At 40.3% G+C, this 21404-nt stretch overlaps 1 protein-coding gene across 2 annotated transcripts; it reads left to right on the top strand.

The window, feature by feature from the left end:
* The first annotated feature begins 409 nt into the window (after positions 1-409).
* Positions 410-20538, top strand: LOC112944116. Of its 2 annotated transcripts, none has more exons than XM_026035493.1 (6): positions 410-1500; positions 6785-6921; positions 9578-9735; positions 14500-14609; positions 18922-19287; positions 20214-20538. In XM_026035493.1, the coding sequence occupies exons 1-6, from the start codon at positions 418-420 to the stop codon at positions 20244-20246; spliced, it is 1887 nt and encodes a 628-aa protein (XP_025891278.1). In that variant the 5' UTR covers positions 410-417; the 3' UTR covers positions 20247-20538. The 2 variants fall into 2 exon arrangements, with proteins under 2 accessions (XP_025891278.1, XP_025891277.1); XM_026035492.1 differs by having other exon boundaries at positions 14497-14609.
* Positions 20539-21404: the final 866 nt, after the last annotated feature.

The following is a 21404-nucleotide window of genomic DNA, read 5'->3' as shown; positions in this document are numbered from 1 at the left end:
CAATGCCTAAGGCCTTTGGTTTATGGTTATTCTATTTTGGTTTGTGGTAGATAACTTAGTGTTGCACATGCAGTTCTTTGACAAAGCCCATATTTCTATGCTGCTGTGCCTAATGAAGGGGTATATTCCTGTCTTAAAGTATATAAAATCCAAACAAAGGGCAGAAGTTGAGGGTGAGGTAGTGACTCTGCAGAGCCACCCAATACTGGAGGTGCTAGTTGATTGTAGAGGTAGGTTTTGGTGGAATGAGCTAGTTGACTTAGTTGGGGCTGCTTGTAATGAGTCAAATGGCATAACTGAAGCCAAAATAAACTTTTGTAGGTGGTTCTTTATTTTGCTAGCTGGTGGCTTAGTTTTCTTTATTTTTCAGTTCCTCTTAATGCCTTCAATCTCCAAAGGAAGAAAAGGAGGATTTGGATGAAGCCCCAGTTTGGGAGGAAAAAACTTTGGTGTCGTAGGATGAAGGTGATAAAGCAGAAATTGTGCAGGAATAAGCATCAAGAGATGAACCTAAAGCAGGCTCAGGTGGATGGAAACGCAGAGGGATCTCAACAAGTGTGCTTGCCTGTGCAGCTGGGGCAAGGAGGAGATACCTTCCCAGAGGAACAGCCCCAGGCTCAGGCCTACAGCTGTCAGCCCTGTGGGGACAATATGTATATGCAGCTGCAGAGGCAGACAGGGCAAAGAGAAGGCGTGGCACCAAATATACAACCACAGCATGTGGACCATGGTAGGGAAGCCACAGAGGTGACTGTGCAGGTGCGGCCCCAGAAGCAGAGCCGCAGATGGGAGGCTCCAGAGGTGACTGTACAGGTGCGGCCTCAGAAGCAGAGTCATGGGTGGGAGGCTCCAGAGGTGACTGTGCAGCTGCAGTTAGAGCAGCAGAGCTGGGGTGCAGTGATCCCACAGGTAACCGTGCAGGTGCAGCCGCAGGGACAAACAACTACAGGCCTCAAGGTTACTGTGCTCCTGCAATTGGGCCATGACCAGGAAGATGTAACCCATGTCCAGGAGCAGGGTGAAGAAATACTAGGGAATGGAGAGAAGCAGATCCYAACACAAAATCAAGGAGAATCAGTGGCAAGATCTGAAGGTGAGAGGGAATCTGCTGTGGTGGGGCTGGTGTCACAAGAAGTTCAATGCCAAGAGCAGAAACAGGTAGAAGCAGTAATAAAACACCAAGAGTACCATGAAGAGGAAACAGCAGAAATAAGACAACTTCAGGAGTCTTTCATCCAAAAATCAACCCCTCTGTCATCTATGGTGATAGAGGGGCAGCTGCAGCACAAGAGCCTGGAGCAAGAACTGAAAGTAGACTTGCCTCTTGAAAAAGAAGGTCAAAGAGCTGCAGAAAACAGGAAGGAGCAAGATGATGCCCAAGTCCCAGAAGGGGCAGAAGGTCTGCAAGACAAGCAGGAAGATCTGGGGCAAGAAATGCCCAAGAAACGCCTACGAGATRTACCAAATTACTTTGTTTCTATTCCAATAACAGATGATCAGGTATTTTGAAGTAGTTAGTCTACTAAAAACAGTAATCTTAAAATAATGGTTAGCTGCTTAAGTTTTTCTTTAAGCTTTTCTTTAAAAAGAGGTGGGGAGGAAGGGARGAAAAGCCTGGAGTGGTAAAATATTTCCTGCATGAGGAGGTTAAAACTCTCACCTCAAGGCTTTCATTGCCCTTCCCGGAAGGGGGAATCAGAGTGGTTGTGTGCCTCTTCAGGAGGCACATCTTGTACAGCTATTTTTTTCAAGGAAGCAGTGGTCTTTGCCACATTGCACTGTCTACACCTACAGTACCTTAAAATCATATGTGGTGTAATAGTAGTTTTTATTTTTTGACACAAGTTCAGCGGTCACTGTGGAAGATGAGAATTTTCTTCCATTCTCTAGAAAAGGGGCGTTAATCTATTATCTCTTGTACACAAACAAATATCCTGACTTCTCAAATTTTTAATTCTAAGAAAGCATGTTTGGAGTTTGTATACTGATACTTTATTCAGGCATGGCAAGTTCTGATTCTTATGTTAGAAGTGTTGAAAAGGCAAGAAGTTTTTATCTGGAGATACTGCTAAGCCAAAGCAGCATTCAAAAGAAGTCCAAATATAAAAAGTTCCTTCTAGAGTTTTCATGAAGAACCTACTGTATTCCAGCTACCACAGTACATATTCATGTGATCTGTCAAAGTGACCTTGCAGGGCTTGGATACCCTAGGAACTGTGTTATGGTCCATGAAAGTAAATTTTAAAGATTATATTAAAAACTGAACACATGCATTTGGCCCTTTGCCCTTTAACCCATTGTGTATGAATTCAAGTCTTGTGCAGTGTCTGCATAGCTTTCACCCTCTTGAACATATGAGGGAACATGATGGCTCACCTTGATTTACTTATTCCTATTCTACTTGCATGGATCTTGGACCTCACTTGAAATCTTCTGGAAGGACTTTAGTGTGCTTCACTTCACAAAAGCTATGCCTCACATTGCTTCACCTGTTTTGCCTGTTTCATAGAATCCTCAAAGATCCGCTCAGATTGGGAATTTGTTGTTTATACTTACTGAAACGGAGTGCCAGGCCATTTTTGACTCCTGCTATGGAACAACCAGCTTTTTGGAAGGATGAAGCTGTATCATCATGAATTTCTCAGCATTAATCAAAGGATCTTAATTCTAGTAGGAAGGCATTTCAATGGGATTGTAGTCCAAACCTCCCCTCAAAGCAGTAGCCTGTAAGCACAGGACAGTTGCTGCTGGATGCTCCTGACAGCTGTCCCACTTCCAAGCTGACCTTGTTCTKCACCCTCTCCTTGTAGTCCAAGTGCTCCAGTCCTAGCTGTGGAGGTCTTTTTGAATTCTCCTAGTTCATTGATGTCTCTGAGGTTAGTGCTCAAAACAGGACACTCCTGGAGATCGTGTCTAACAAGAGCTGAGTTCTGGGGACTCTTGGCCACACTCCTGTAGATGTAGCTCAGGGCACCATGTAACCTTCTGTGCTGCCAGGCCATGCTGCTGGCTCATGCTCAGCTTGCTGTCCACAACCCGCAGGGCCTTTGTAGCAGACCRTCTCCCTAGTTAGCCACTTTGCAACCTGTCTTATTGTCAGAGACTTTATTCCCATGTGCAGGACTTGGAGCCTGTTCTTGCTGAATTTCATAAGGCTTTTGTTAACCCACTTCAACATGCCTAGGTAGGACTGTCTGCTTGGAGTGTTTTGCCTGGTCCCCCAGTTTATCTGCAAACCTGACAAATGTGCTTTGCCACCTCCTGAATCACTGATAAACAGAGAAGGTCCTGGCATAGCGTTTTGATCTGTTCCAGTTGTTACTACTACCACATACTGCACATACCACTTTGTTTCTTTTGTGTGATTATGATCATTGATATGTAAGTAATGCCAGGAATGGGACTGTGAGCAGTAAAATACCCAGAGCCCTCTCCCGTTTTGTACCAGTGCTCTGTTCAACTCCTATTGCTGAACAGCAGCACTGCTAGATGGACTTGCATGGCGGACCTTGATCAAGGGGTATTAGATGACCTTGCTCTTAAAGGCACTGTGTTAGAAAGCAAGTAAGGGGCATTGGGCTGTGAAGAAAAGAGACTATTCTATCCAACAAAACTGAGATCCAGCATAAATTATGTTGAATTATTTATATTTACACATTTTGAGATTTCTTACAGAGCAAATATAAAAGGCAAAAAATGTGCATGGTAACTTGTATGAGTGTTGTGAAAATGTACTGCCTGGCCACCAACTGATGTTAGTTTGTGGTGCTTTTTCTGCTGAATCTCACAGATGATATTATTACATTATGTAACTTCTGTTTTTTCTATCTTAATTTCTCGTGTAGTATTCAGCATCACTGTATTTGCACTACTGAAATACATGAAGTTGGATGACTATCTCTTTTCAGTATGAAGAGCATCTGCACTGTAATAGCTTACTTTGGCAAGCTTTTGAGCTTTTGTTTTTACCTTAGTTAAGTGTAAAAGCTCTTATGTGTTAGTAGGAGACATGAAAGGTCCTTTCCTCTTGGTAGGCAATTATTTGTGCTGGCTGTCTTGAGTAGAGTAATCTCTGAAGGTCATCTTAAGGATGGCCCCATACAACTTCCAGGGATTTGTACACATGACTGGYTTCTGAGAGGTGAGCAAAAGTGCAGAGCACATCAGGAAGATAAATGCCAGGAAGGGAAAATGACTGTAAGCTGGAAGACAATGTTGGCAGAGGAACAAATGGGTATGAAGTGGGTGAAAAATAAATCTAGGCTGGAAACTAGAAAGTTTCCTGCCAACTGAGGAATGAGATCATGGAAGAGCTTGAGGGTACATGAATGTCTGACTTCTGCCTTTTCTTTTTCTTAATGGGATCCAAGTGTCCTAATATATGGCTGGTAACCACATTCTGTATGATTTTTATGAATGTCCTTCCTTGAGTATGTTCTTCCAGATTTTACTGCTTTCACACAAGCTCTGTTAATTAGCTTGGGCTGGTTGCTCTGCCTGAGGTATTCCAAACTTACGAACCTTAAGTGCTCAAGTCACCTGTAAAGGAGGCAGTGACCTGAGACTGCCCTGCATGAGGCTCTATTGGAAAGGAAAAAGTATTTCCACACCAACCAGCTTGCTAGAATGTGGAGTGTTATTCTGTGGAGCACCTGAATGCTCTGACTGTGAAATTGGGCTGTGCAAATGGTAGGWATGAAGACAGCCCTTGGCGTTGGGGTGAAGGGAGTCATGAGTGAGTGTTAGGCAAGTGCCTTGTGCTAAGGGTTAGGGTGATTTTGTGTGATATTGGGAGGAACTCAGAAGTTATCAAGTGAGATTGCTGTGCTCCCTTATTTTCTGGGATAGAAAGCATGGGACAGTGCTGATGTCTGGTCTGGTATGAAAAGGGCCAAATATAGGTGTCAAATTTCAGAGGCTTTTTGCTCTGAAATGGAGGTTCTTGATTCTACTACATGGGTCTATGACATGATTGCTTGTGATAATGCAAGCATTTCAGTTCCTTACAGATAGGATTTAAAGACACTGTTCTATCTTTTCAGTGAAATCACTTTGCATTAATTCTATTTCCAAGGAAAAGCTCCAGATGATTAGGCCCAGGGCTGTCTCCATTTCACTCCCTTTCAGTGGGCCAGAAAGAAGCCCTTGTAGCCCTGGTGGATGTAGCAGCTATTTTCCTCTGCATCCAGAAGAGCTCCAAGAGACAGGATACTGCTAGGAATGTGCTGAGCAGAGTTTGAAGTAGGAATTTTGTGCTCTCAGACTTGATTGCATATASTTCCTTCTTATCCAACACCCCAGAACTAGCAGTCCCATCAGAGGCAGGGTAAATGGTATTTATAGCAAGCATTACCAAAAAGTTGTGTGTATCTACAAATACACACACACACACGCACAAAAAAAGGTTGATGTGTGGAAACAGTCTGACTCTATCCCATAGGAGAAGATGAGGCAGAAGGTTCTGAAGGCTTGTTTGTGCAGCTTGCTCTCTGTCAGAAGAAGGTGGGGAGAGACACCAAAACCGCTTTGAGAAATCTGTATGAAGAAGGGTCCTTTGGTCTCTTGCAGAATTGTTGTCAATCCTTATCATCACCTTGATGCAAGAATTTTAGCTTGAATGGTCAAAAACTGATGGGTTTGATTCCTGCTTCATGTTTTCATATTCTAAACAAATGTGCTGTAAGTAGCAGACTGTAACAAATAGTGTAGTTCCAGTAAGGGATACTAGATCATAAGACTTCGTGTTAGGTTTTTAGTGAGAAATAGGTCATAGGAACTTGAGAGTAAAAACAATGCCAATACATTGTTTGCATCTTCAGATGGACTATATTAACTGTAAGTGGCTTCATCCTGATACTTATCAGTCATTATATTAGTGTCCAGCAGCACAGGTGGTGAATCCTAGCTGGACTGCACAACGACTGACAAAGTTTTATGCAGAAAGATTGCAAGATTGCCAATATGTTTTTGTCTTGAGCAATGCAAGAATGAATTTGAGCTCTGACACATGTGCACATAGGCCTGTAGGCCAGAGTTTGTGTGGCGATATAATCTGAAAAATCTATGTAAGAATGACTTCCGTTAGATGCTTAGTCCCTGATATGATTGACTTCTTTCCCACCCTCTCCTCATTCCAGTCATTTGTTTCTAAATTTCAACAGACAAGATCTTTGCAGAGAAAGATCTTTTTCTTCCCCCCCCCATGTTTGTAACCTACAGTTTGGGCCAATTCTATGAAGACATACTTAGAAGAGCTAGCAATAGGCCATGCAGTTTTACAAAATATGAACTTGAAAAACATCATGTTTACTCAGTTGTTCTATGTTGTTTGCTGTTGCAGTTTTCTTTTGGGAAGAGACATCAATTTAATCTGTGATCAAACTTGTAATCAGAAAATGGCATAAGATTAATTATGGAAATGCTATTCAATTTCCACAGTCTATTAACAACTGACAACTGCATGAAGATCACATTAATATTTACACAGTGCCATGAGCTTTTTTCCAGTATCCTTGGGTCAGATCAAGAACTAGTTTAAAATTCAGGGAGCTGAATGAGGCCTGTGGGTTTAGCCCCCAGACTCTAAAAAAGAAAATAGGTTGGTCAATCTTGAATAGTGTTCAGTATTTTAATAATAATAATAAAGCCACAGTATTATCTTTATTTGATTCATAACTCAAACTGGAGTTGTTTTGTGAGTGTGTAGCTTCAGAGCYCCTCCATCAATACCTTGGCACTCTGAAATGAAAATGAAATTTTATTTCCCTTATTTACTGCATTGCAGATTCTCGACAGAATTGAAGATGTCCAAGAGCTCATATTCACTAAAGAACCTGACTTGTCGAGAGCCCTCCTTCCTGTGCAAACAATGCACCTTACCATAATAGTAGCTCACCTGGGAACAGAAGARGAAGTGCAAAAGTAAGGATTTTGTAAAATTCTAGATTATTTCTAGTTGGGTAGATGCAATAATTCTTCATATTAGAAATTAACTATTGTAGAGTCTATATAAATCTGTTCTCTTAGACTTTCTGATGAGTTTCTGACTTCTCAAAGAAGACAGTCAAGACTGTCTACTCTATGACATCTCTGCATATCTAAATACAGTGTTTCAGAGGATAATCTTGTGCAGTTGTGGTGGGATGAAGCTATAAAGCTGCATGGCTGTAGTGTTGCTATTGTATTGTTTTCATAAATCAATGCAAAGGATGTTAACTTCCCCAAGCTGCTTTGGGGGGAGTATGGGAAGGGAGGGCAATTGCAGCTTTTTCAGAACAGCCACACTTCCATCAGTTTTAGAAAATGTTAGCTGATAGGATATATTACATTAARAAAACAAAAAAATCATTCCGTTCCCCTACAGGCAGTTCTGTTGCCCATCTTGAGCTGTAGGTTGCCAGTGGGCCYTTTGAGCTGTAATGGAGTTAAAGGATGACTGCAGTTTATAAGGCTAAAGCTGCTAGAAAGAGTATTAAAAAGAGCGAGCACTTAGCAGGCTTCTATAAGCTCTCTCTTACTGCATTCCACTAAAACTTTGCACTTACTGGTGTGAGGGAATGAAGGCAATGACGGAAGGCTCTTGAGGAGCTGAGACTACAAAAAAGGAGGCAGGAACCTGGTGGGAACAGCCCACACATCAGCAAGCAAATAACTGGGCCATGACTCAGCATTGTACAAGTGTGAATCAAGACCTGCAGAATGTCTTGCTGGGAAGAGGTCAAGAAGATTAACTTGAATGGAAAAATATTTTCTGCCCGTACTGAGAGAGAGAGAGAGAGAGAGACATGGCTAAGATGAAATTCTCATGAAAGCTCTATGTGCTTTATTTTAAATTGGCCAGTGGGTGGGTTTGTGTTTTGCTTTTATTTTGGAGTGATTGAGGGAAAACATGTAAGCCCTTTATATGGGCTGATGAGCCAACATGTGTAAGGCACTTTGTACGATAATTCAGTATTAAAAATCCCTGACAGTGCTGCTAACTGGGCAGGCTGTCTTCCAAGAGGACTAGAAGCTAGGAGAGAGCAGCAATCAAAATGGGAATCAATCAGTTGGAGAGGTGAGTGGAGCTAAGTAGTGTTAATGAACTTGAGAGTGGATGTATGTCTGTAATATAAAAATAATGGGCATACCTAATGAAAAGCAGAYCTTCCTTGCCAACCCTTTTTGATCTTTTATCTTCTACCTAGAGAACGCCGCTGAATAATGYGGCAATTCAGTGCCTAGTGCTCTCCACCATCCCATGAAAGGCTGCTTAAAGTGTTGGTCCAAGTATTTCTCAAATCTCMTACTAAAAGCATGCTGAAGCAGCAGTGTCTACCTCTGGTTAGCAGAGTTAGGAAAAGACATTTTGAGACATATATGACAGAAGTCCTGCCAGTGTTTAAGAGCTGTTTGGAAATTAGGAACTAAAACGAATGCCTAAGTAGCTTCTACTTATTAAGGTAGAAGCAGCAATGTAATCTGAAAAGGATTAATTCACTTTCCATCTGTAGTTCTGTTCTCAGCAAAATTATAACCTGAAGAGTCCCCAGGAGTCTCACTAAGCAGTAGCTCCTGTGTTACTGTAGTTAACAAGAAACCTCAGTGTAGGAGTGTGGACTTGTCGTGTTGACAGTGTTCCTGGCTGAAGTGCCTTGTGTATACATGAACACACTTTCCCAAGTGGATTAGCATATGCAGTTTGTGCTATATGGATTGTAATGATTTTGTTCTATCAAACTGTGTGTGTTTGTGTGTGAGATCTTGGGTGGTGAGGCGTTTTGTTTGTTTTTAAATAAAATGAACATGGTCATAACTAGTTCTAGATGTAATGATGAGAAAGTAAGGAATACAGGAACTGTAGAAACTAGGGACTAGTGTCCTGCAATACTTGGTTAGTAATATAAGGCTTTTATTAGGAAGTTTCTGCTCAGGCTCTGAGCTTTAGGACAGACCCTTTTTCTGAGGTACCAGGATAAAGGAGGGCAATTGTAAATCTCTAATGGGTAATAAGTTACTGAAGGTCTTGTTATCTTTGGAAAACCTGTTGTACAGTATTTTTTTAAGCAAAGTGCATATTAGAAAATATTTCTATGGGTAATCTTACTTTTCTGGMGGTATTTCTATGTACAATAAGATGACTATCTGAATTTTATCAAAATAGGATCTCAAGTGGAGACAAATGCTGAAAGTGCTTCTCCTGGAGAGTGAATTTGTCTGGTTTAAGAATAAAACCAGCTGAAAATGACAATGGCAAAGTTTAAAGTTTGACATAATCAGTTATGTTTTTGACTTTGGGCTAGTGATATATCCATATAACCATTTCTAGTATGCTAATAACTTGACTATTCAGTTTATTAGAAGAGCTGAGCTTGAAGCTATAGAAAGACAAAATACTTCAATAGGTTTAAAATACTTTGCATCTTTTAATTGCTTTAAAATCATCAGCATTAGAAGTAGCATGCTTGCTATGTCTTGTAATAGAAGTGCTGCAGAGTGGCTAAAATACGGTATGTCTGATATTAAAAATGCAACATAATATTTCTATATGTAATGGTCAGAATTCCTTAAGAATACAGGGTTTTTGATTTATTTAAAGGGCTATTCTGGCATTGAAGCAGAGCAAGACTAAAGTGGAAGCCATCTTGCAGGGTAAAGACCTTAATATGACATTTCATGGGATTGGACAGTTTAACAATCAAGTGATATATGTGAAAATGGCAGAAGAAGACCAAAATACACTCAGCAAAATTGCAGGTATGTTTCAGACTGGTTTCTTTACCACCTGTGGTAAGTCTGTAGAGGATGTCAACTCGTTTAAACATTGGCCTGAGCTGCTGTGCGTGGCTGTGCTGCTGCCCTCCCTTTCTTGCCCTCTTCACTTATTAAATCTATGTTAATCTAGACTTGGGCAGAGCTGGAACAACCTCTGTGTACTAATTTGTGACAAATTAAATGCACAAACATTTGACTTGTCAAGATTGTGCAGCAAGGCTGCGTTAGCATGCCCTGCAGTCAGGATCTTGCTGTGGTGCAAGTAGATCTTCAAAGCAAAGCCTTAAAATTGAAGTCCTGTTTCTTTGAATAAAATGGAAAACTTGCAAGTATTACTTTCATTTGAATTTACAAGTATTTCCTTTAAACAAGTTTGACTGCAACTGCTATTAACTCCAAGACAGAACGGGACAAATAGAGCACTTGTGGACATGCACATACCTGCCAACATGCCATTGCCAAGGCAATTCTTGGCTTACATGCACACGTTTGTCTCTTGCTATAACTTTTCCAAGCAACTTTTTTCCAAGACCTCAACAAAGATGTTCTAGATCTGACCTGCACACATGTGTCTGAAGGCAGTTCCAGGAGATTTGTTTCTCTTCCCTTCCTCCTACCCTCTTCTGATTTTAGGAACTAGTTCAGCCAGTGATGCAGAACCTAATCTGAGTCCTGGGTCTCAAGTTCCAACAGAGCATATATAATCAGTATAAGCTTTTCTTCCTTGTTGCTTCCATACTAAGCYGGAAAGGATAGTTTAGCTGATGCTTCTCAAAGGCATGCGGTACAAAGGTCTAATTTTTGGAAGATAATGGTTTTAGCATATTTTTTCCATTTTGCAGYTTTTTACTCCTTCCAGTTCTTACTTTGTAATAGAACAATCTTGGTTTCTTCTTGTCCTCCCATATTTTTCTCCTTATGCAGTCAGTGTTTCAAATAGGCATAAGATACTTCTTAATCAGACCAACTTCTCTGCTTCAGTTAGAAAAGACAAACCACTTCACTATCCATTACTTTTTGCTTGACTTTAGCCTTTGTTTACTGTATTGTTTCATCCATAGCAAAAATGATTTAAAATCAAAGCAGTTTTGCTTTTGTTAAAAATACTCTGACAGTGTCCCTACTCATTAGGATTAGAACCTCAAACTTCACCATGTCTAAACTGTTTTTTCTAAAATGTTTGTGTTAAACTTAACACAATTAACTTGACTGGAAGATGACTAAGTAGAAAGGGCACAAGATGCAGGATGATTTCAAGATCATTTCTGGTACATGCTTGCCCAGAGCAAATAATACGTGCTTGAATGATGTTCAGAAAAAAAGTGAATGCTTGAATGTTTTGATGACCTTCCCTTTTGCTCTCCWATCACTTACTTTTGAAGGATGTGGATGAGGAGTTTTTTCCTTTCCCGTGTTGAACTGATKCTTTTCTACTGCTGTGTTACTGAATTTACCCCACTAAATTATGACATGTAAGATCAAAAATCTATCATGTGATGTTAGCATAGGCAGAAGTATTTTATTCTGCAGAATGTGCATTGTGATGGAAGTGTTCTTTGTTTTTTTTTCTGTTTTTAATACAGGAACTACACTAAATCTGTACCATTGCTGTAATGGTGGTGAATTCCTGAAAGTGTTCCCTTTCTGGATAACTATTTACATGGTTCTGAAAACTTGGTGACTAACTTACAATGAGAACTCACTTAATGAGCTGGAAAAGAAAATTGTTCATTATATGCCCTAGAAATATAGTGGCAGTACTTGAGTCACTTGTTTAATACATTATGGTTATTCACTGATTTGCCTGATATACTTCCTTGACCAAGAGACAGACTACCAGCTTTCAAGACATTAATGCTCTCRCCAGTGACTTTGCTAGCAGAGCAATGTAGCTTCTAGTGTTCTCATTTCTGTGTATTTTTGACCATTCCTAGGACTCAGTGTGTTGGGGGTCTAGGCATATATGTATCAAAATCCATTCTTTTTAAAACTTGTGTGAAGAAATGTGTTCCTGTTCTTTCTACCCTTTCTCCTCAGCACAGCAATTAATTGATGTATAATGAACAGTGCTTTCTTCCCCCTTTAAGTTTCCGTCAATTCTGTGAATGTCTTTAGTTGTTTGTGTGGGAGAGGAGTGGATTCTGGAATACTGCCTTTGAGTCAGCATGATGGGCAAATACGTTCTGTGGGGATGAGTAGACTAGCAAAGGTCAAGCTGCTCGTGCCAGCTGCATCTGCCTCATTGTGCCCTTGACTTTAGCTGTTTTGTCAACAACAGTTAATTAAAGCAGGCTGAATTCATAAAGTTTTTGAACATCTGAAGCATTGCTGGGTTTAGGAAATATGAGAGTAGATGGTTGGCATTTTGCTTGTGTTTGTTTCTGTGCTGAAGACTTCAGTTTCAAAGTGGGATTATCCTGTCTCTTTATGTCCAATATATTGTAGTTAACTGGTAAACTTGCTAGGATTATTGTTGAAGGAACCTGGAATACTGATATTTGTCCTTTTATTGTACTCTGTGATGTGATAGGGTCAAGTTGCTTGACCTGCTTAACCTGATATCTTTGTTTCCCCTCCCCAACATAGTGCAAGTGCCTTCTTTTCATAAGACCTGAGTAATAATGGGGTTCTCTTACTGCTACTGACCTAGTCCCTCTTGACAAAACAAATATGCTTAAAATGTCTGGGAATTATCTGAAGATATTCACTAAATAAGATAAGGTCTACAGTGTTTGGGAAAATCAGTGTTGTCCTGACATGGACAARGTGTTAGCACCAGCCTTGTTCCTTAACTGAGTGTGTAAAGAGGTTGCATGGGCTTGATATTTTTTTCATCATCTTTTTGGAGAAACTCTGATCATGGCAGTAAAGCCTACATCAATCACATGTTGCAACTACATTACCAGAGTACTTCCTTCTTGTTTGGATGAATCRGCGCTTGGTGAAAATGGGCACAAACTCCTATCAGATTTGTTGCTCTCTTGTGCTTGCTTCCTCCTGTACGTCCTGAGGATGGTCCTTGTCCAGATGTGTGTAGAGAAGGACTTATACTTTCTTGCTATTGCATGTATGCTCTGTTTATTCTGTTTAGACTTAGTGACATGGGGGCAAGAAGGTTTAAGAAAAATTCTTCCTGATAATGGAGAGTGAGTGTGTGTGTGTGTGTGTGTGTGTGTGTGTTTTTGTGTGGTGGTTTCTTTTTTTCCCTCTCCTCTCCAAAGTTCTAGAGCACTTTAGGAGCAACTTGATGCCTAAACATAATCACAGATACCTGCGAGACACACAAACAGGACACATGGCAGAATTGTATCCTTCTGCCATGGCAGCTAGAGGCTGGGTGGGATACTGCAGGGCATCTAAAATGGCATTAGCTTGTTCAGGCAAATGTATCCTATTTTTATTTATTGTCCAGCTGGAAGACAGAGTAGTTGCCTTGGCAAAGCAACCAGACAGTCCCAGCTGCTGCTCCCTCACAATAAGGGAGATGTTTGAGATGAAACATTTTAATGTATTAATTAGCTAAACTCAAAGCCAGAGAGTTGGCCTTGATACAATGGCATATGACATACTAGTAAACATGTGTAGCTGGACTTCCTGATAGATGGAAACATAAAATGAGAGCAAAGTGATTTTAATTAGTGCAGTTACCAAATACATGAAATGCTGTTTTGAACAAAAACTTCAATACTGTACCTCTTGATCTTAGTGCTGAAGCAGTAACAATGAATGTAAAGAAGTGGGAATTGACAAGTTAGTCTCTTTGGAAGAACCACACATGTTTTTTCAGGCTTCTAGGGCAGGTGTTGCTCTTCAGATTTCTTACCCTCCTTATAAATCCCATACAAAGATCTCTGGCAGTAGGAAAAATGGTTGCGGAAAGAGGTCCTAAGTACTCAAGCCTTCACCGAGGGGGTTTTTTTTTAAGAATCTTTCTTCCTGTTTAAGGTTTTCCTGTTCTGGCACTGCTGTGTTAACTTCCTGTGTTTACCAGGTTTGCAGAGATCTGCTGAATACAAACTTTACTCTGCTAGTCTTATGAGACCCTGCATCACTCGCTGAAAAGTTCCTAAAAAACAAAGATGGATCAATTTGATTTAATTTATACTTGTTGTTATAGTTTGCAATTGAAAGGCCTGAAAATGTTTATTTGGATGTTCCATSTAATCTCTTCCATTAAAGGAGAACGAAACTTTAGTTCTTTAACTGTGTACCTGAAACTTATAAATGGATGCCACCATGAGTGCTCCCTGTCCTATTGTTTAGGGAAGAGTATTATGCTTGTGGGACTTCTCCCTCCAATTAGCTGTAATTCTTGCAGAGTTSTTTGCTCTGCAACTTCTGCCACGCTTTCTACCGCAAGCTCCTTGCTCTTTTTGCTAGCCGGGTCCCCCAGCTGTGACCACTAGTGCTGCGTTCTGCTGCTAGCAGGGCTACTGTGCCCGTGCACGTTCCCAGGCTCTCCCTTGCTAAAGAAGGCCTGTCAACACAGAAGAGTTAGATTGCAAACATAAAGAAATTCTGGTTTAGTTTCAGACTTGAAATGAAAYACAGGCTAAGGTCTTGCTATTCAAGTTTCTTTTTATCTGTTTCTTCATTTATCTGAATATTGTCTGTGATGGTGTGAGCAATAGTGGTCATATGCTGTGTGTTCCAACTGTGCCTTTCCTGTTTGAGAAAGACACGGTAGTATTTTTAACTTTTTTGCAACTCATTTTCCCTCCCACCCTGTTACTTTTTTACCAGAAGCTGTCGAAGAATGCTTTCATGAAATGGATCTTGACATTTCAGGGAGYAAGGATTTCAAACCACATCTTACTTTTCTAAAGCTCTCCAAAGCACCAAGGTTGAAAAGAAGGGTAAGCAACTGCATTTAAAGCTTACTGGGACTTATTCTAGCTGTTATTTTTCTTCCAACACTCTTCTAGATGACGTTAGCATAAAGTAATCTTTATGGTTAATAGAGGGGAAAAAATAATTTTTCATTATCTAACTGAGCTTGTAGATACTGTCTGACAGTTCTGCTTTCCTCATATCTACTTGTAAGAGCTGGAGTCCCTTACTTATACTGTATGTGGCTCTTGGGTAGAATATAAAGTGTTTTGTTTCTGCAGTGGTCAGTAGAACCTGCATGAAAAAACTGTGTTGAGCTGTTTCCACAGGGCAGGATGGCTTCTTAGCAATATCCTCTCTGAGGATAAGATTAATGTAACTTTGGAAGCCAGTTCAGTGGTTTGAGTTATGACATGAATGTGTGATGTCCTTTTCAAACCTTTACTGAAGCATTGTGTGGGATTTAATCATGTACAATTAAAGTAAAAAACAACTCTGATTAGATTGCTCKTTTCTCAGGGGAGTACTGTCCTGCTTGTTTCCAAGAATAGCTCTTGTATTTATGAGGTCAATATATTGCAAACCTGAAACATTAAAGGAACTTGCAAAAAGAAAACAGAAGATGATATAATAGCTGATGACCTTGTATTTGTGTGCACCAAGTATTTCATATTGACTTGATATTTGCATTCCATATACATGGCATGATCAAAATTTGGTGGTACTGGTAATTCTACCCTGGAGGAAATTTTTTATTGGCTATAGAGAATTTCATGAACACAGGCATTGTTAATTAACATTATTATAGACATCTGTAAAAAGATGTTAATGCCTATATTTTGCCTGATGCAAAATAAAAATCCRACATGTTTATAGGAATGACTTTTGATTTTGGAATATTTTCACAATTGCTTACTATTGTGTTTGAACTGGAAAAAAAGTAATTTATTGCATGTTCTCCTTCCTGTAGGTTCTCTAGCAYTGAATATGGCACACTATTGAGAATTGTGCTTAAAGTGTGGAATCAAGTCCTTGACTATTCATGTGTATGTATGTGTAGAGCTTTGAACTTGAGAACATCAGTATTTGTAGGGAGTGACATGAGGGCTTGTGTATCTGAACTGTATTTCTACTCAAACTGTATCAGTTGGTCTCCAACTCCTTATAGAGTTAAACCCCAGCATACATATGGATATTATTGCTCAAAGTCCTGGTGACCTTGGGAACTGTGCGTTTGTTATTATCATTATACTTTGCCCTACAAAAATGTGAGCACTCATTGTGTTTTAGAGGCCAAGTTCCTCAGTTTTTGATGTAGGATAAGGGGCTCTTGTGGGATGTTAGTTTTGATCATGGTCTCCGTCAGATTTTTTTTCCGTATTGCAGCCATAAACAGGAGATAAATTTAACCTTGTCTGTTTTGGACAAAAGGGAACTTGATTCTTGAATCCAGCATACTGCTCACTCCTGTCTGAATCTGTAGGTATCTTGAAGGTGTACCCCCTAAAACCTTATCCTACTTTTTGGGACCATAACTCCAAAGTGGAGCAGGGCTGGATGTTAAGTTAGATGTTAGAAGAAYGTGTGGAAAGCTTGTGGATGTTGTATGTGCACATACAGTCTTGCTGAACCTTTAGGGTTCAACCCCAAACGTGGGATTTAACCTTGAAGATCAAACTGGAAGATTAGTGTGCATGAATTCCTATCTAACGTGCCCACTTGAAAATATTGAGAATTTGCTTTGTCTCTTCAGAAATCAAAATGTAATGGGAAAGAAAGAACGAAAAGAGACTACCACTATAATAGCTTGTTAATAAAGGCTGCAGGAGAGAAATCAACCTTCCTGAATGCTACAAGATGCCAAAGTATGAATAAGACAAAATATTGTTTTAGTTATTATGATGCCATCTACTGGCTATAATTACTTTTTTTATACCATAAATAACTTGTTCACTGTAGTACAGATGTAATTTAAGTACTTTATGCAATTTAAGCATTTCTTATATGAAGATGGAAAAATAATTACTAATGTTGCTTATTTAAAATATTCTTAAGGGAAAATATATATTAATAAGAAATGTATGTGGTACTCGTGATGCTGTTGCAGGTCTTGTGTTTTGGAGGAGGAAGGAAGGGGGAATCATCTGATCCTCTTCAAAGCTTTTATGAGTGTTATCATGGGTCTCAGGAAACTGTATCTCTGTATGTCTGAAGATCCCAGGAGGTAGGGGGCTTGGGTTGCCTGCCCTTTAGCTTGAATAGCTACCAAAGGAGCAGTGTGTGCTGATCAGGTTAAAAATGTGCTCCATACCTCTGGCATAAATGTAAAATATGAGTGTTTTGAATTTTCTGACCTCTCGGTGGCAGATGAGCYGAGTGGGAACAGTTAAGCTAAAGAGGATCCACTTCAGGGTCTCCTCTTAAGAGCCTCCACCAGCACTTAAGTGCCAGTGCAGGGCACTAGTCTCCTGTCCTGGACACCTGCTGCTGCTGCTTGTGCCAGAGCCAAGCGCTGCCAAGTGTCATCTGTCTGAAGTGGCAGGTGCTTGTTCCTGCTTTTATGCAGCATAAGTGGATTTGCTAGGTGCTTTTATTAGGATATTCTCAGCGTTCTACTGGAAGGGCAGTCCCACTCCTGCCCTCTTCTGGCTGCTTCATAAGTTATCTCCGATGGCATGAATTTCCTTGTTCCCTCACCCACCTGCGCAAAAAATTGCATCTGTGCACAGCGTACTCCTGCACRTGGGCAGAGCCATGTGCCCTGTGGTGTCAGGCTGCTGTGCAGCTCTTTGGGTGCCACCCTGCTACCTGCCTAGGAAAGGGCTGTGGCTTCTTCTGTTAAACTCTAAAGTGTTTTGGTCCTTAGATCTGTGCTGTGGGCCAGCAGTGCCAATCGTTTTGAAGCTCTTCCTGCCTTTCTGTCCTGAGCGCTGTTCTGGACATCTTCSTGTTATTTCCCTAGCATGAATTATGCATATGCCCACACCCAGGATCCTGCCGAAGGGGCTGTCATCAGGAGGAAGGCTGTAAAGGGATGTATATTCTTTCACTTTTCTTTTTAAATGTGCAATTCTATGCATTTGGGGGAAAGGTTGAGCGGAATGATTCAGAGCTCTTTAAGGAAATGTGCTGAGAGGGGCTCCTTGGAGTCTTGTTAGTATTTCCTCATTTAGTTAAGGGGAGGCCCAGATAGTTCCCTGTCTCCTAGCAAGTCATTTGTCCTTCCCTTCATCTTTGTGTTTGCCCCCTGGCATATGTGGTTTGTTAAAGGCTAAATGCTTTGCAGGAGCCCCTTATTAAAACTAGCAACCTGTTGCTCATTGAATTAAGCCCTTGGGGCTGATAGGGGTGTGAGATTATTCACACGCTCTCTGCGGTGTCTGTACAGGGGAGCCAGCACGATAGCACTTAAATTTGCCAGGAAGGAGAACAGCAAAGAAATTACTCACACCACACTTTAGCAATAGTTCATAGTAGTCCCATTGAAATAATTTGTAATCCTGGCAGTCCTAAATTATGGTTGTTTCTGAACATACACTTCAATTATGGAGTTGACTTTGTTGTGTTTTTTTTTTTTTCCTGAAGAGAAAATGTCAACATCTAAAAACATTTTCAAAAGTAAACACTTCCATTTATATGCTGGGACTGCTACGTTATTTGGATAGTGGCAATGTCTGATAGTTACCTAAGGGCTGCTGAGGGCTTTTTTAATACTCCCTCGCTAAAAGGAAAGAAGCTGCTGGAGTTCTATTTCTAACCTGTCTCTAGTGTGCAATTTAATTACTATTGTGAAATGCATTCATCAAGAAGCATGAATTCTTCAGTCTGAAAAAGTTGGTAATGGGCTTAAATTGAGCAAAATGAACCTCAGGTGGGATAAAGAAACCTTCCTAAASGTGATTAAGGAGACTATAGAAATAGTCTCAGAAGGTGTGTTGACTGCTATATCACTTGAAAATATCTAAAATTAGATGGGTCCTTTTGAGCAGTAGTAAGAAGATGGAATTGGTCTATTCTTGTACCTGTCAGGCAATGTCTACCTAATATCTCTCTTGTGAGGTGGTGGTGGGGRGTGGATTCTCTGTGATTCTCCTCAGAAAAATTCAAACTTAGGATAGTTTGGATAGTTAGGATAGATAGAATAGGATTCATTGTACAAGTTGGAATTTCTTACTTAAGTACTACCAAATAAGAGTTTCTAGTCTGTGGGGGAAGCTTAAAATATTCATTTGAAATTAAGATAATACAAATATGCCTAGATAATTTTGTTCCTTTCTGAAATGTATTTTGTATATATATTTAGATAATATAATGTCTTACTGCTCCTTCAATATTCAGGGTTTCAGAAAAATTTGTTCGGATCTATATAAAGAATATGAAGACTGTTACTTTGGCACAGAGGTCTTCAGTCAAATTGATCTCTGCGCTATGCGTAAGAAGAAACAAGAATCTGGTTATTATCACTGTGAGTGTTCAATTTATGTGGGTTCTAGAGTTGCAAAAGAGAGTCAAGAGCAAGAAATCCAAGTGGAAGATACTGGAGAAACAGCCAATGAAGACTCTACAAATAACGCTACAGAGGCCAACAAGGGAACTAGTRCTGCAAGCTGTAACCTTGCCTCGTGTTTAGTAGCAGCTGCTTATAAACCACCTGAAAATATTGTTAAGGTTTCACTTGAAAGTAAAGAGAAAGAAATCAATGAGGTGAGTGGAGAGCCTGAAGCTAAGGAAGAAACCTCCCTTGCAGCTGGAAGGATCTGCCCAATGCTAGAGCCTGGTCTCTTGCCAGTAAGACCTGATGCGTTAAAAAGTATGGATGAGGAAAAAGAAAAAGCAAAGATAACAGATGGTAACTTGAAGAAAACTGAAGCAAGGGAATGTGCATCTGATCAGCCAGATATTGGAGAATGAAACTGTTTTAGCCAACTTGTTGGTGGCCACAGAGGGTAAAGTAGTAAACTGGTACAAGGCTGCGCTGGGTTGGGCTGAGAGGACATGGGGGAGAGGTGATGAATGTCATTTGGGTAGAGGGACAGGATGGGATGGAACAGTCTTTCCAAGGAATTGACAGAACTGAAAGAATAGAATCTGTGGGGAGTGGGGGAACATCACCAATATTGTGTCCAAATGGCTAAAAGCCTAAGTCTAGACAAGAAGCTGATACTGCAGGGGGGTGTGTGTGTACTGTCATGACAAAAGGGTTCTGCTTTGCAGCTTCTGGCTCTGAGGTGGAGGTTGTTTCAGGACACGTGGTGCCCCAKGCATTTTCCCTTGGTCACACTTTCTTCCTCTCCTGCTTCCTGCAGCTACTGCCTTGTCCCCCCACTTTGCCTTGGTCTTTTTCCCCCTACAACTCAGAAGAAGCACCTGTAGGCATCTCCCCCTTCCCTCACCTGCATCTCCTTCCTCATCATCAACTCTAATAAAAGGTTTGCAGCCATTCCTGGGACACAGGCTATCATTCATTTCATGACTGTAAGTGGTAGATGAGTTTAGCTCCTAACATGTTTTTTTTTACTGAAATACAGACCTTCCTTTGAACGGTAACTACTTAATGAGAAAATTACTTTGCCTGACTTATGCGAATAGCTCATTTTACACAAAAATGATACTGATTTTTTTTGCTTTAGCTAAAGTGCAAAGTTATGGCAGAAGAGGGGTAAGAATCTCTAGTGMACCATTTTTATAGAATTCCTTGAAGTGTGAATGAGGCACAGCAGCCACTTTCTAAACTGGAGCAATGTTGTCATCGTGGATCCATGCATGAATTGGTAAAGGAACAKGATAAAATGGAACTTTAACCATCTCTGTCAAGAAGAGATTATGTTTTCTTTAGCACTGCTCAGAATTAAGTTCTTTGCATATTGTCCAGTGAAATTGTCAAGGTCACTGCGATCTCACAAGCAAAGCCTACCTTACCTGCTGTATAGAAAATATTTCCTACATGATCTTRAGGCAGAAGGAAGCCAGTAGATGGCACTACTGGAAAAACAGCTGTTACTGTAACAAAAGAAAATGTGCTGCCTCAAGGTTTTCTGTAGTTGCATTAGGTTTGGGGATCAATAAAAGGAAGAATAAATGTGGAGGAAAGCAATTAAATACTTAGAAAGTGATATCCTTCCCTATTCTGCTCTAACTGCTCATTAAACAATGATAGCTGCTCTTTAAAAAGCTCCATTTTTCCTTGGGAAATGTGTGCATTTCCAAGTGTGTGATCAAGTGGATTTTTTTAAAGAAGTATTAAACATATGGCATTTAATTTCCACACACAAGTCTTCATGCAAKGTCTATGATACAATTTGTTATGTTAACACCAGGTGGTTTTAAACCTGTTCAGCTTATTGTTAGCCTTCTAAATKTATATTTGTGCCCCTTTCAAAGAGGGGAATAAAAGCAAAAAACCCACCAGACTGGGATTGCAGAAATGGAAGAGAAGGCCTTGCATTTAATGAACATATCTTGCCCTCTCTGCTCTTTTTGAGCTTCATGTCACATTCCCTGTGTTGCAGGACTTTGCAAAGCACTTCTTGTATCACTCCACCTAAGACTGTTCTCCAAAATCGTTTTCTTAAATGGTCCCCSAAACACATGCAAGAGCAGCTATTCAGTTTTGCTTATGTCTTCCAAAATGCCGTTGCCCAGTGCTTAAGGGGGAGAAAAAGCCTTATTGAACTTAAAGGTTGATTAGTGGAGGTATAGTACTCTTACTATTTTCTCTGTATTAGCACAATCCATTATTTTTTTCTAGAAATATTTGCCTTAAATATCAACTGAGGAAATAGTGTTTCTTAACAGTCTAACTCAGAAGAGCAGTAGTCATT

The sequence above is a fragment of the Nothoprocta perdicaria genome, unplaced genomic scaffold, assembly GCF_003342845.1.
Source record: "Nothoprocta perdicaria isolate Ctin4 unplaced genomic scaffold, notPer1 scaffold_16, whole genome shotgun sequence".
Lineage (NCBI taxonomy): Eukaryota > Metazoa > Chordata > Aves > Tinamiformes > Tinamidae > Nothoprocta > Nothoprocta perdicaria.
Note: the sequence above shows the minus strand (reverse complement) of the source record. Positions and strands in the feature narration are given on the sequence as shown.